This window comes from Limulus polyphemus, unplaced genomic scaffold, assembly GCF_000517525.1.
Source record: "Limulus polyphemus unplaced genomic scaffold, Limulus_polyphemus-2.1.2 Scaffold1854, whole genome shotgun sequence".
In the NCBI taxonomy this organism is placed as follows: Eukaryota; Metazoa; Arthropoda; class Merostomata; order Xiphosura; family Limulidae; genus Limulus; species Limulus polyphemus.
In genome coordinates, this window is record NW_013667464.1 from 21,098 (window position 1) to 36,643 (window position 15,546).

At 33.4% G+C, this 15,546-nt stretch overlaps 1 protein-coding gene and 1 long non-coding RNA gene across 2 annotated transcripts in view; both read left to right on the plus strand.

Moving 5' to 3' along the window:
- LOC111087187 overlaps positions 1 to 346 on the plus strand; it is a 7,632-nt gene extending 7,286 nt beyond the window's left edge. The window contains exon 3 of the mRNA XM_022392991.1: positions 240 to 346. Coding sequence (XP_022248699.1) covers positions 240 to 346 — 107 coding nt within the window. The remainder of the gene's footprint in view (positions 1 to 239) is intronic.
- Positions 347 to 3,046: 2,700 nt separating this feature from the next.
- Positions 3,047 to 6,938, plus strand: LOC111087188. Its single transcript, XR_002611904.1, has 3 exons — positions 3,047 to 3,178; positions 4,591 to 4,666; positions 6,051 to 6,938. It is a non-coding gene; the product is annotated as an uncharacterized LOC111087188 (long non-coding RNA).
- Positions 6,939 to 15,546: the final 8,608 nt, after the last annotated feature.

Genomic DNA, 15,546 nt, shown 5'->3' on the forward strand with positions numbered 1-15,546 from the left:
ATAGTGGGATTGACCGTCACATTATAACGTCCTCACGGCTGAAAGGGCGAATATGTATGGTGGGACTGGGATTCGAACCCGCGACCAGCAGATTGCCAGTAGAGTTCCCTAACCACCTGGCCATGCCGGGCCATAGAGAATGTGGGGGGGGGGGTGAATTCAGTGATCACAATAACGGAGTTGTATATGATTAATTTTTCACAGCCTGTGTTCTTATTATGTTACTTGAATCTTTCTAGAGTATACGGAAGAAAAGAATAAAAGTATTAAAACCGTAATGATTGGAGTGGTGATTCTACTCTGTGTTATGCTGATCTGTTTGTTTACTTACCTCTGTAAAAAGTGAGTACTAAGCCTACAGTTAATACTTATAATGGTTATAATATCAAAATTAATTTACTAAAGAATATAACATTGTTAATAACGACAACAAACGTGGTATTTTTTAAGATTTTAGAAATAAATCAATTATTAAACGATATTTTTCATTTTAATTTATTCAAATAATCCTATGAATCTTTTAACATTAATAAAAATATCAATCAGAGTAGTTTATTATTCATCATTGAACATCGCTTTTATATTGACTCGGGCAATTTTTCTGTTTGAGATCAAAAATACAATTTCTATAGTTTTTAATGAAAATGTTCATTTATTTATTTTTTCTTAATTAGCCTCCAGTGGCTCAGCGGTAAGTCTGAAGGCTTATCGCTGAGTTACTGAATAGACCAAATTAAGAGCAGAAACAAATGTTTTATTAACTGTGAATTTAAACAATAAGTTGATTTAAATACTAGTTAATCATTTTATAACAATGCTAGTTTACGAACGTTTTGAAGATAAACCGGAAATAATGCTTTACAATTTATCTTTGATCTTTCAATACTATTGTATAAAATTTTACGAAACTATAAAAATAGACAAATGGCACAACAATGAAGAAACTCTTCATTTAAAAGAAAACTGTTAAGACGTCAATTACATAGTCGAAACACAACTTTAAAGGAAACTCTATAATAATTAATGCTAACTTCCGATAAGAGAAAGCTATCTATGTACTTAGAGTAAAATTAAAAATCACTTAGTAATAAGTGTAGCTAATTAAATATTCTTTTCTTGCTTTTCTACTTAAAAATATTAGAATGATTTGTTTCACCAATAGGGTATCCTCGCTCTTAATGATTTTTATAACCTGTTTTCCCATTGGTTAGAATTAATATCGTATGAAACTAGTAAGGCTTAACTAATATAATGAAACGAAGATTATTAAAAGAATTATTGAATTACAGAGAGTTAATCTTAGTTGATTCGAACAGATTGTATATTCTAACGCAGTGTAATGTCGCCGCAGACGCAGACATGTTTAACACCTAATATATATGTTGCCTACGAACGACATGTTTAACACCTACATATATGTTGCCTACGAACGACATGTTTAACACCTACATATATGTTTCACGACGAACTCGGATCATTCTACAGTACATTTCCAAAGAAAAATATCCATTCAGCAAGAGCGTTTAGATCAACAACGACGTCATCCGTGAATCTAAGGCAACCACTACAAAAGAGAGCCCTCCGACCCAAAAATACATTGTAATAATGCCGGCATTGTTCCTGCTACCAGTAACAAGATAATAAACAAGGATTTCAAAGTTATGGTGGCTTACAAACAAACGTTCACGAGCTTCCAGCCACATTTTAAATCCTTAGAAGGTTGGTTAAAGAGACTAAAATCACAGCACCCCCCCCCCCTTGACGACGTATACGCTAAGTACTTCGATTCAACTCCAGTGGTTTCACCTTCAAATTGTTTAAATGTAGTCTTGAAAGCGTTCTACAACGGAATATATGAACTGTACCCACCGTAGAGAGCTAACCGAATTTTAGTATTATAAGACCTCAAGCTTATTAGTGGGCCACCAGGGGGCTACACGAACATTCAATGTTTTGTGGTAAGTTTGTCCGATGTGTGGTCTAAGATTAACCTCGCCGTCCTTTTCAAAAAGGCCTTGCGTGGCCTGCTAAATAGGACGATAGTTATGCAGTCTAAGGGTCGCGGGATCGAAAACAGTCTTCGAACATATGGATGGTGTTGACTAGCTACTTTTCCTCTAATTTATCACTTCAAAATTACGGATGACTAGCGTAGATAACCTTCGAGTAACTTCGCGTAAAATTCAACAAACAAGCATTTGTCGAAACTTTTGTCATTGAAAATTTGTTGTTTTCACCGAATGATGGCAGTCTTATTATTTTAGCGCAAAGTTACACTATGGAATATGTGCACTCTGTCCACAGCGGAGAATCAAGCCCCGAATTGTGGCGTTGTAAGTCCGTAAAGTTACCGCTGGCCTCCCTTGTGACAGTGGCAGCACCGAAGCTGGAACATGATTTTTATAAAGCGCGGTTGAACTACACACTACACATAATACGATTAAAAGTTATTACTCAGTGCTATCGTACCACAAAATTTCTAATACGCTGTAGTGGTTCTGTAAACGTATTAAACATTTCCCACTTGGTACAAACAAGTTGTCACTATTGTATTATACAACACGCTGTAGTGGTTCTGTAAACATGCACAACGAAATGTTTAATACCCACTTGGTACAAACAAGTTGTCACTATTGTATTATACAACACGCTGTAGTGGTTCTGTAAACATGCACAACGTATTAAACATTTGTGTCTCCGGAAGTATGCATTTCCGCAAAGGTCTGTTGAAAAGTATGCAACACATCACGCTAAATGTTAAAGTATGCAATACATCACGCTAAATGTTACATAATAATACGATGTCGTAGCATATCGTTATGTTACTTTATACGACGTTATAACAATTTATACGATTTAAATTTTACAGAATCTTGCAAGAGGTTCCGAAAGAAAATGTGAAAGAACATTCAATTCAACGTTCAAATAAATACAATGTGAATTACTTGAGCCATAAATGGCGTCATGGAATCAGACTTAAATGTTTACTAACAGACTTGCGGTAATGATATCAGACACAGTTATCTTGGTTGTATCATAATGGGAAGAATTAACCGAAGACATTCCAGAATCAAGACCGCATACAGATAATTACTTAATGCATAACGCCATCTGGTGCCAAACGAAGCCTCCGACGTATGATGAAGCTATGACTAATAAACAGTTTCCCTTGCAAAAGGTAATGTAATAACACGATTTTATGTGTGTCGGCATGAAGAATCAGGAGATTTTATTGTTTGTTTTATTGTTTTTTAGCCCCCCAGTAGCACAGCGGTATGTCTGCGGACTTACAACGCTAAAATCCGGGTTTCGATACCCGTGTTGGGCAGAGCACAGATAGCCCATTGTGTAGCTTTGTGCTCAACTTCAAAAACAACAACAACAGGTTGTTTTTTAAATATGATACCCAAAAATATAATAAGTACCAGAACAGAGCGGGACATTAACACTTACATTCAACAGTTCTGTTACAGACTCGTCTTACCCTCAATTACTGATTATATCACGAATCATCTTCAGATATGATATACATTTTTAATTACCACTATGCATATAAAACAATTAAAAACTATGATAAGAGGTTTTTTTTTGCCCAATTTTAACGGTAACGTTTTGATAATTACCGAGCTAAACATACCAAACACTATTCAGTTCTTTCTGGACTAGGGTAGCCATGTAAAAATTTCACAAAGAACTTTAGATATAGCTTGTGTGTATGTGTTATTCCAGCGTTTCTCAAACTCCCTGTGAATCTCACGTTTGCTGCATATACTTCAAATTGTATTAATAAGGACATATTCATTTTACTAAACAAAATTATGAATATTTTAGATAATATTATCGAAAATGAACGCCAGTCAGGCAATGAGCACATAACTGTATTGCAAAAGCAGCGAAGGGTATTGTAATGCCCTGAAAAGTTTAATTAAAACGAAAAGAATACCTTTGGCGTTCTATTTTACTTTAGTATTGTATATAATAACTTATTTCACTCTGGCCTAGTACATTTAAAAAGTGAAATAATTCAAAATAAGTTAGGTTTGAAATTAAGCACAAAACTACGTAATGGGCTATCCGTGCTCGTCTACCACGGGTATCGAAACCCGGTTTCTAGTGTTGTAAGTCCGCAGACGTGCCACTGTGCCACTGGGGGGGGCATACAAATAGGTATGTTATACTAATCAAAATTGAATTGTATACCTCTCATATGTACATCAAATTCAAAAATAAATTTTATAAACAATAGAGGTGTATTAGGACGAACGACACGTTTGAAGCAAAATAAAAAATATGTATTTAGAAATCCTTGATTATTAGCAAATATATATACTTAGATACAAAATCCTGAGTAATACACAAATATACATTTAGATATAAAATTTAGAACAACATACAAATACACATTTAATTGCAAAATCCTGAACAATATGCAAATATACAATTAAGTTCAAAATTCTGAACAAATTTCTTTATTTTTAGCTTATATAGCTAAACTACCAAATACAAGCGTGATGTAAAGTGTTTTTTTTTATTATTTGGCCTGCTATTACCAAATAGTCCTTACGTTTGTCATATAACTTTTTTTTTCAGGTTCTCACTTCCGATGTTCCTCCGCCATACGAATATTGTACATCTATCACTCTTTATTAGGAAGAAGATGTGTGTTGTAAGTTTTCAAAATCGTTTGAACAATCGGTTGAAACTAATAATTATAGGAATATGTAAGAAACCGAAACAGGTTATAAAGGGTTAGTTTTCTCATCTTTCAGAACAATTAGTTAAAATCAAGAATGTTTCAGGATAAACAAAAACTGAAGCAGATTATAAAATATATGTCTTCTCAATTTTTCAGAAAAACTAGTTAAAATTAAGAATGATTAAAGATATATATACAAGAAACTAAGTATGTTATGAAGGGTTTGTCTTCTCATCTCTCAGAACAATTAGTTAAAATTAAGAATGATTAAAGATATATATACAAGAAACTAAGTATGTTATGAAGGGTTTGTCTTCTCATCTCTCAGAACAATTAGTTAAAATTAAGAATGATTAAAGATATACAAGAAACTAAGTATGTTATGAAGGGTTTGTCGTCTCATTGTCTCGCACTAGAAATGTTATAAGTTGCTCTGAATAAAATCGACGCGAAAGTTCCAGACTCACTAAAAGGTCTACTTTAATGCTTCTTGCCATCAATTTCTTTTAATCAGTGTGCTGTACTACGAGCGCCCCCTGGTGGTTCAGCTTCAAGTCTAGGAGCTTACAACTCTAAACAGATAGCCTATTGTGTGGCTTTGTGCATAAAAACAAACAAACAAAATGTACTTAGGACGAACGTAAAGTATATACCAAAAAAAAAAAAAGATAGATAGTTAGATAGATCTTGACCACGTTGCTCTGTCATTTTTGTCTATGAACATATTCTGACCTTGTTACTTGATAAAGTTGGGCGTCGGCCAATCCTTGACCACGAGTTTTGACCCTACATCTAGACCAAAACTGATCCTGGCCAATGTCCTTAAACAGTGGATCACACCGTGTGATATTCTGTTTGAACATAAAAAAGTGAATTCAAGTTCAAATAAAACATTTACTTCCAGCTATGAGTTTGAAGATTTGTTTTGTATTTAAGGCTTGGGTAAAATATGTTGGATTAATAATAAAACCAAACCTGAAACTGGATAGAACCTATCGGTACACAGAGATCGTTGTAATCAATGAGGGAGTGCCTAATGATGTTACAATTACCAGCTCAGAAAGAACGTATGAAAAGTAAATTTAAGCTTTCACTTCCATACTCTCAGATCAATGTATTGCGCCTGTTACAAACTCAAAAACTTAGAGTTGGTTCGGTAGTATTTCTAGAATTAAACTAATGCTTTGCCAGTAGTTGGAAAAAAACAACGGGTACTTATTAAGAAAGAAGAATAAGAGATGGTATGTTTATTATTAATTATCACAAATCTGATTTTTATGTTTTTTTTGTTTTTTTTGTACTGAGTGTAAATCGCAAATAGTATTTATGGAGATGTAACTTCTTTTATCACTAGGAAGCCACGTTGTCATGTTCTTAATTTATCATCAGAAGTAGCAGTCGATATGATTATCAGGAAGCCTTACTGTCCAGTCCTCAGTTTGTTGCCAAGAGAACAATGGACAGGATTATCAGGAAGCCTTACTGTCAAATTCAAGAATAACAGTGGACAAAATTATGAGAAAGCCTTACTGTCATACATTTAGTTTGTTGTCAAGAGTAAGAATGGACAATGTTATCAGGAAGCCATATTGTTAAATATTTAGTTTGTTGTCAAGAGAACAATGGACAATGTTATCAGGAAGCCATACTATCAAATATTTAGTTTGTTGCCAAGAGAACAATGGACAATGTTATCAGGAAGCCATACTGTCAAATATTTAGTTTGTTGCCAAGAGAACAATGGACAATGTTATCAGGAAGCCATATTGTCAAATATTTAGTTTGTTGTCAAGAGAACAATGGACAATGTTATCAGGAAGCCATACTGTCAAATATTTAGTTTGTTGTCAAAAGTAACAACGGACAAGGTTATCAGGAATCCATATTGTTAAATATTTAGTTTGTTGTCAAGAATAACGATGGACAAGGTTATCAGGAGAACATATTGTTAAACATTTAGTTTGTTGTCAAGAGTAACGATGAACAAGGTTATCAGGAAGTAAACATGACAAATTTTCGCCACTTCTCTCACTAAAATCAAGAAGAAAATGTTACAGTTTTCTGCTACCAATAGCAATCAATCGTTTTAATAAATCTATGTAATGTACAGTTACAAAAAAGGCAATAATTATTGTAATTCCTTACTTTGATATTTGATTTTTTTTGTTCCACTCGAACTGGGGCATTTTTGTAAATAAATATTTTATTTACAACACAAAATGTCCATTTTTTTTACCTAAGTAGAACTTTGTCTTTGTGAAAATTATTTATAAAACTAATTGTAAGGTGATTACAGGAAGAACCTTTTCTATCAATTTAAAAGTGTAAATAATTGACCTGATTACCTACTAATAAAGTTTTTTGTTACTGAAACCGGTTGTTTCGTGTTTTCTTTCTAACCTCTAAGCATTCTTGTCGTTTCACGTTATATTCGAATTTAGTAAACTCCAAATTAAACCGGCTAAAGAAAACGTTTTATCATGAAGATAATTTTACACAAGTTATTTTATTTTTAGTAATTTTATCTTAGAGGTAAATCATGGGACTTACAATGCTAAAATCCAGAGTTCTATCCCGAGTTGGGCCGATCGCAGATAACCAATTGCGTAGCTTTACGCTAAAAACAAAATAATATATTATATTTTATTATTATTATATTAAGAACACATTTTACGAGTTCAAAAGTATGGGCAATATTACTGAATTTTGAAAAAACTTCTGGTAATTTCTTAGGCTACTGTCCACATCAAGAAAACGTAAAACAAAATGAAATATCTAAATCCTGAATCTTATCACCGAATATCGTATTATCCTATTGTGAGTGTGTTGTATCAAAGATTTTGGAATGTATGTGTATATTATGTTTATGTTATTTTTGTATTGTGTATTTTGTTATACTCTGTGCATGTATTCAAGCTATTGCATTAGGAAGACTTACCACTTTTCCTTTGTTTCTTGTGCCTGTTTTCTCTCGAGTTTTGCTTGTTGAAATCAAGTAAGACGAGATAAAGAAAGTAATGTCAATATAAAAAGCCACGCAGTAAACAGGACATGTTACACGAGCTGGTTTAACAAGATGGTTTCGTTGATGTCACCGTTTAAGGTCATCCGCCCACCTGGAAGTCAGAGGTGACCAAGGACTACTTAATTAAGCACACGTTTGACCTACATTAAAAGTCTAAACAGTGGTCTACTGCAGACCAATGGTTCAGTATTGACGCTGAAGTCAATAGAGAAGGATGCTGTTTTGGAGCTAAGAGCAGGAGGATCGAATCATAAGGTGGGTTTAATTGGTTTTATTGTACCTAATGTTCAGAAGTTAAATTCAAAATTATGTATAAGGAGAAAACTAACACAAGGTTTCTATCATCCAAAATATGGTACTTGAAATATGTGCCATATATACCATAACTTACACAATCGTAATTTTAAAAATATTGTTGTGTCCCAAAGTGACATTTGTGTGGTACCACAGATTGAAAATTGGCAGTAATGTACTCCGCCCGCTACATCTCAAATCTTAGACATAACAATAATACTGGAGCAAGATGATTCAGATTAGTATCGCCTAGTTACCACACACACACACACTGTAACTTATTCTATAAGTCCGGCTATAATTAATCAATGACATATTGGGCATTCATGTATGCATGTGTGACAACGACTCATAGAATTTCTTAGAAAATTTTTATAAGGCTTGTTAATGTGTAATTTTCAACAAAGTTTAAGACAAACTTAACTCGCTTTTGTATATACATACTAAGCAAATAGATGAAGTGGGTGGTTTCTTGATAGAATCGTCTAGCCATAGCCACTATAAAACGAGTATAACTATGGCTTTTTTCGTATATCTCCAGATAAAACAACCAGTAACATCCTGCGATGTTGTAAATAAAATTACAAGATTTCAGGACTACTGAGTAAAATTGCTGTAAATTAATCTCCAAATATAATTTATTATCTATGGACACTGTCCACTAAAAGCTAATGACTTTAGCCAGTGTCCAGTGTTTCTTCTTTATCTCAAAAGCTTTGCTCAATTTATGCCTGATCCGAGACCCGGAACTAGTTTTGAATATTTTTAGGCCTAAAAGTGGGAATATTTTAATTAATTTTAAGACTGTTTCGGTTGTATTATGAAATGATAGTTGGCTGACGCGGTCAGCTACATTACTTCCCCCCCCCCCAGCCCAGATAATAGTCTCAACAAATTTTAAATTGATATCTTCTAAAACTTAACTTTCCTCCACATCGGTCAACTGGGATCCGGTATTTTTTTTCTATAAGTTAAGCACTGCTAAAACTTAAATTAATGCTTTACACAAATTATGACTAGTTTCGTTCTTTTAAAAAACATCTGAAATAAAATAAAATAATGTAAAAATCACAAATATGGAGTCTTTAAAAGAAAACATCGCGAAACAAAGGTGAAAGTGTTAGAGTTGAGAGACCAGGAACAACCTGCTTGTAATGATTATATATATATGTATGTTAAAGGTCTTTGTGCTACTAACCCATTAGCACGAAGACTTGCGCGTGTCATACGCACGAGACAGGTTTTGAAGTACCTGAAGGACATCAACATCACTTACAGGAAAATAACTTCAAGGAAAAGGTAAAAGTGAATCTTCAACAGGTTTAAAATATACTTTAGAGTCTCCAATCCAAAGGTCATTTGTAAGCGAAATAAAGTAATAAACCTTATAATGGCGTTCATTTTGTGTCTTAAATGCTATCTGTGTACAAACATATTATATGACGTTACACCGTCTATCATGTTAGTAAGGCTCTTATAAAATTAAGAAGACTGAACATAATTAAAGAAATGCTCAACCTCAGATTAACCTATATGACATTATAACACACTTTGTAGAGTTCATGATAACGTGATGGCATATCACAGATTATGACAATCCCTGCATTTTAATCTCGTTCATACAGTTCTGGTCTTAACTTGCTGGATATAACACACTTTATAGAGTTCATTTCATAATCTGTGATATGCCATCACGTTATTGTTATATCCAGCAAGTTAAGACCAGAACTGTATGAACGAGATTAAAATGCAGGGATTGTCATAATCTGTGATATGCCATCACGTTATCATGAACTCTATAAAGTGTGTTATACCCAGCAAGTTAAGACCAAAACTGTATGAACGAGATTAAAATGCAGGGATTAAACTTTATAGAGTTCATGATAACGTGATGGCATATCACAGATTATGAAAATCCCTGCATTTTAATCTCGTTCATACAGTTCTGGTCTTAACTTGCTGGATATAACACACTTTATAGAGTTCATGATAACGTGATGGCATATCACAGATTATGAAAATCCCTGCATTTTAATCTCGTTCATACAGTTCTGGTCATAAATTGCTGGGTCTTTCATTTTTGAGATGGTACGTTTAAGTTTTTGTTCAAGCACACGTTTTTCAGTCACTGGATCATGGTACTTAGTTTAAACACAAAGAACAATAATACATTTCAAACATTATAGACTTATGACTCGTTTTTAATAATGCTTATTCTTTCTGTTATGATCACTGTATCGTGTTACTTAGTTTAAACAGAATGAACAATAATACATTTCAAACATTATAGACTTATGACTCGTTTTTAATAATGCTTATTCTTTCTGTTATGATCACTGTATCGTGTTACTTAGTTTAAACAGAATGAACAATAATACATTTCAAACATTATAGACACATGACTCGTTTTTAATTCTTATTCTTTCTGTTATGATCACTGTATCGTGTTAATTAGTTTAAACAGAATGAACAATAATACATTTCAAATATTATAGACACATGACTCGTTTTTGATAATGCTTATTTATTCCGTTATGATCACTGGATCATGGTACTTAGTTTAAAGAGAATGAACAATAATACATTTCAAACATTATAGACACATGACTCGTTTTTAATTCTTATTCTTTCCGTTATGATCACTGAATCATGGTAATTAGTTTAAACAGAATGAACAATAATACATTTCAAACATCATGTGTGAAGTACTTTACATTTGAACATCTATACTTTTAGTTCTAAAAGTAAATACTTCATCAGAACTTCAAAACGAGGCTGTTGTCTAATATTTACCTTGACTACGACTTCCTACCCATAGTAATTACTACAAGGAAAATTCGTCGTTTATAACAACAGCTTTATTTTGTTATTTACAGTTTTGTCTTGTTTTAAACCTGAACATCTTTAAAAAGCTAGAAAGTTATAAAACAAAACTATCCGAAAAAACGGGTGCCAGTTGAACAAGGATCTATCTGATGTGTAAATAACAATGAAAACAAGATCTAGCATAATAGATGGAAAATGTAAAGTATATTTCAAGCTACATCTTTCATAGATAAGTTACAACAATGAAAAAGCTGCGACTTTCTCACGTAATCTACAACAATGTACAAGCTGCTACTTTCTCACGTAATCTACAACAATGTACAAGCTGCTATTTTCTCACGTAATCTACAACAATGTACAAGCTGCGACTTTCTCATGTAATCTACAACAATGAACAAGCTGCTACTTTCTCACGTAATCTACAACAATGTCAAGCTGCTACTTTCTCACGTAATCTACAACAATATACAAGCTGCTACTTTCTCACGTAATCTACAACAATGAACAAGCTGCGACTTTCTCACGTAATCTACAACAATGTATAAGCTGCTACTTTCTCACGTAATCTACAACAATGTACAAGCTGCTCTTGTCATTGTTGTAGATTACGTGAGAAAGTCTGCGACTTTCGCACGTAATCTATAACAATGTTCAAGCTGCTCTTTCACGCATTCGCTACGGTAGAGTTCTAAACGTGACTTTCACGTAATCTACAACAATGTACAAGCTGCTACTTTTCTCACGTAATCTACAACAATGTACAAGCTGCTACTTTCTCACGTAATCTACAACAATGTACAAGCTGCTACTTTCTCACGTAATCTATAACAATGTACAAGCTGCTACTTTCTCACGTAATCTATAACAATGTTCAAGCTGCTCTTTCACGCATTCGCTACGGTAGAGCTCTAAACGTGACTTTCAAACGTAATATACAACAATGTACAAGCTGCTATTTTCTCACGTAATCAACAACAATGTACAGGCTGCTACTTTCTCACGTAATCTACAACAATGTACAAGCTGCTACTTTCTCACGTAATCTACAACGATGTTCAAGCTGCTACTTTCTCACGTAATCTACAACAATGAACAATTTGCGACTTTCTCACGTAATCTATAACAATGTACAAGCTGCTCTTTCACGCATTCGCTACGGTAGAGTTCTAGACGTGACTTTCAAACGTAAGCTACAACAGTGTATGGACTTTTGATAACCCTCTCCCAAAAATAAAGCCAATAATCTTACACCTAGTTGTGCCTTCTTATAACTATTTAAACTATAACCTTGGTGAATATTTTAACTACATTTTAGAACCTTATGTTTCCAAAATAAACACACACTTAAAAGACACTTCACACCTTCTACAACTCTTAAACAGTGACGTCATTACGTCTAGCTTTGATGTCGTAAACTCAGACTTCTTGTCACGAGGCAATACAACTCGTTGCAGAACACCCCAAAAACGTAAAACAGGAAACTTAATTGAACTGTTTACAACTAGCCACATTTATTTGCTTTCAGTACAGGGACTCGACCTTCCTTCAGTTACCCGGGCTTGCCATTGGAAATCCATTATCAGGTATTTTAGCCACTCTTTTCTTACATCACATAAAACAACATACAATAGTCACTTCCGTTTTTAAGGCTGCACTTTGGCTTAGATATTTTACATGACGTTTTTTGTGGCTTCATTTGTCAAGATGAACAAAGTTTCTCCAACACATAAACAACCAACATAAAGACAAACTATTCACAGTGGAAAACGAAAACAATCACACGAACCCCCCAAAGCTTCACCGCTAAAATTCATAGAGAAAAACATATACAATGGAAATTACATAAACTGGTTTTCTGATCATGTAATCCACCATAGGCAAGGCACTCTAAAAAGCCTCCTAAATACACTACATGAAATACAGGAAGAAGTGGTACACTTAATTCAATGCTTTACTAACGTTAACCAGCTCCATATAAAAATAGTTACATATCTAAAAAAACACAGACAAGAAACACTTAACAAACACACAAACTCAAAAACACTCTACTAAACAAAGGACACCTATCCCATACATGGAAAATATTAGCATATCTCTATATAACTTTAACAAAACGCCTAGATTCGTTTTTACCCCTAGAATGAAAGTTATAAAAGTGTTAAGAAAATTATATAACGAACCCACCCCACCAGGAAACATTTACAAAATAAAATTTAACAATTGTCCAGCCTATTTTACATAGGTGAAACAGGACGTAACTTGAAGATCAGATGAAAAGAATACTAAAACATGAGCCTGACATTAACAGAAGGAACGTCAGAGAAGTTTTATTAATAAAAGTAAACATCTCACAATTAACAAATATTCAGGTACATCTCTATACGTCTTTGATCGTTATTACCCCAAACATTCCTAATTTTATACAAACATGCCCCATAACATATTCCATATTTTTTATATTTATTCACTTTTTGTTGTTTGTTGTTTGTTTTTTTGTCCAGCCATAAATAAATGATGTGTCAATTCACGCGAGTTGATGTACACATGCATAAGTAATCACTATCAGTTATAAAATGTAAATACATTATTAGATTGGTGAAGCCCCCCAGTGGCACAGCGGTATGTCTGCGGACTTACAACGCTAGAATCCTGGTTTTGATACCCGTGGTGGGCAGAGTACAGATAGCCTATTGTGTAGCTTTGTGCTTAATCACAAACAACAAACAGATTGGTGAATGTTTACTGTTAAAACTTGATGTACTTCAGAATGATCGTACCAATGATCGAAACGTTGTACCAGTTCTAAAAACAAATCTTGCTTATTGTTAAAGCTATAACTTGTAATAAAATAATACATAGTCAGTAAGTAAACTCAAAACTAAACTACTATTACTTATAGTTTAACACTTGTATACTCTGGCGTATCAACAGTCTTACAATTTATTGAATATGAGGAAAAAACTGTGTTTTTAAAATTCACACAAGTTTTTATCGGTTGTATATTGTAAACTTTTGTTTATTTTATTCACAACGTTTCACCAGGTTTACCTGGCATCATCAGGTTGGATACGGGATGATGATATAAGGTAAACCTGGTGAAACGTTGTGAATAAAATAAACACAAGTTTCTCTGTATACAACCGATAAAAACATGTGTGAGTCTTATAGTTTGTGAATAAAATAAACACAAGTTTTTCTGTATACAACCGATAACAACTTGTGTGAGTCTTATAGTTTGTGAATAAAATAAACACAAGTTTTTCTGTATACAACCGATAACAACTTGTGTGAGTCTTATAATTTGTGAATAAAATAAACACAAGTTTTTCTGTGTACAACCGATAAAAACATGTGTGAGTCTTATAATGTATGAATAAAATAAACACAAGTTTTTCTGTGTACAACCGATAACAACATGTGTGAGTCTTATAATTTGTGAATCAAATAAACACAAATTTTTCTGTGTACAACCGATAAAAACTTGTGTGAGTCTTATAATGTGTTCTAAACACTGCTAGTAAACTTTGTCTCCTTCAACTATAATTTTTAACAACTTCTATTTTCTGACTATTTGTTTTTGTACCTAATCATATAACATTTTGTGATTCTCTTCATTTCTATATTTCATGTAAGTCATATGTTAGTATAGTTATATAGTTAATACCATAACTATAATATAATATTAGAACAATAATGAAACAATAATAAGAATAAGAATATATACATTGTTAGACACATTGTTGAAGAAATCAGGACATTTGAAGAACATCACAGGCAGTTTCATAATTTAACGAATATTGTAATATAAAACAGTTCTAGGTTCTAGCCCTGAAGAAACCGCAAAGGCGAAACCTGGTCAAAATAAAAAGTTCTCTGGAGTTTTTTTCTAACTTTATTATCACTATGCACTACAAATTTTGGAAGACAGGGTATATGAAGTGTAATGATTTTTCTAAATCTAAGTGTATAGGTATTGTTGTTCTAATAAGTATTACTACCAACTTTCTTTGTTACACTATATATGAAGTGTAATGATTGTTTGAACACTTAATGTGAAACTATTGTTGTTCTAATAAGAACTAGTAACAAATCTCTTTGTTACGGGATATATCAGTTTTCTGTGTATACATTTAATATTGTTTTAAAAAGCGTTAGTACGTATTTTCTTCGTTAGGTGTGTATGTAATAGCGTGTGTCTGTTTTGTTATGGCAAAGCCACATCGAGATATCTGCTCTGTCCACCGACGGGAATATAACGCATGATTTTAGCGCTGTAAATCAGAAGACTTACCGCTGTCCCACCGGGGGACAATGTAATAGCAGTATGTAGTGAAACAATACTTTATATAGGGCTATTGAGGAAATATGCGAGAGTATATTAGTTAAGAAGTCGAATCCTACTAAAAAAACTAGATTATAACTTCTTCTTGACTTGTTCTCTTATACTAAAGCTTTTCGTTTTTCTCCACTTTATCAGTGTTTGTCGGCTATCAAACAAGATGAATATAGTATTGTTATTATCGTCACTGCTTCTTTTTCTTCCTCAACTATCTCATGCTGATCATCCAAACTCAGGGGGCAAAGTCACTTCCCAGGATGACAGTAAACCGAGTAGACGACGTCGAGTTCGTGTAGAAAAAGGCCCCTCCTCTGGTCATCTGCCTGAATATGACATTCAAGTAGAAGATATAGCTCGTCTCTTGCA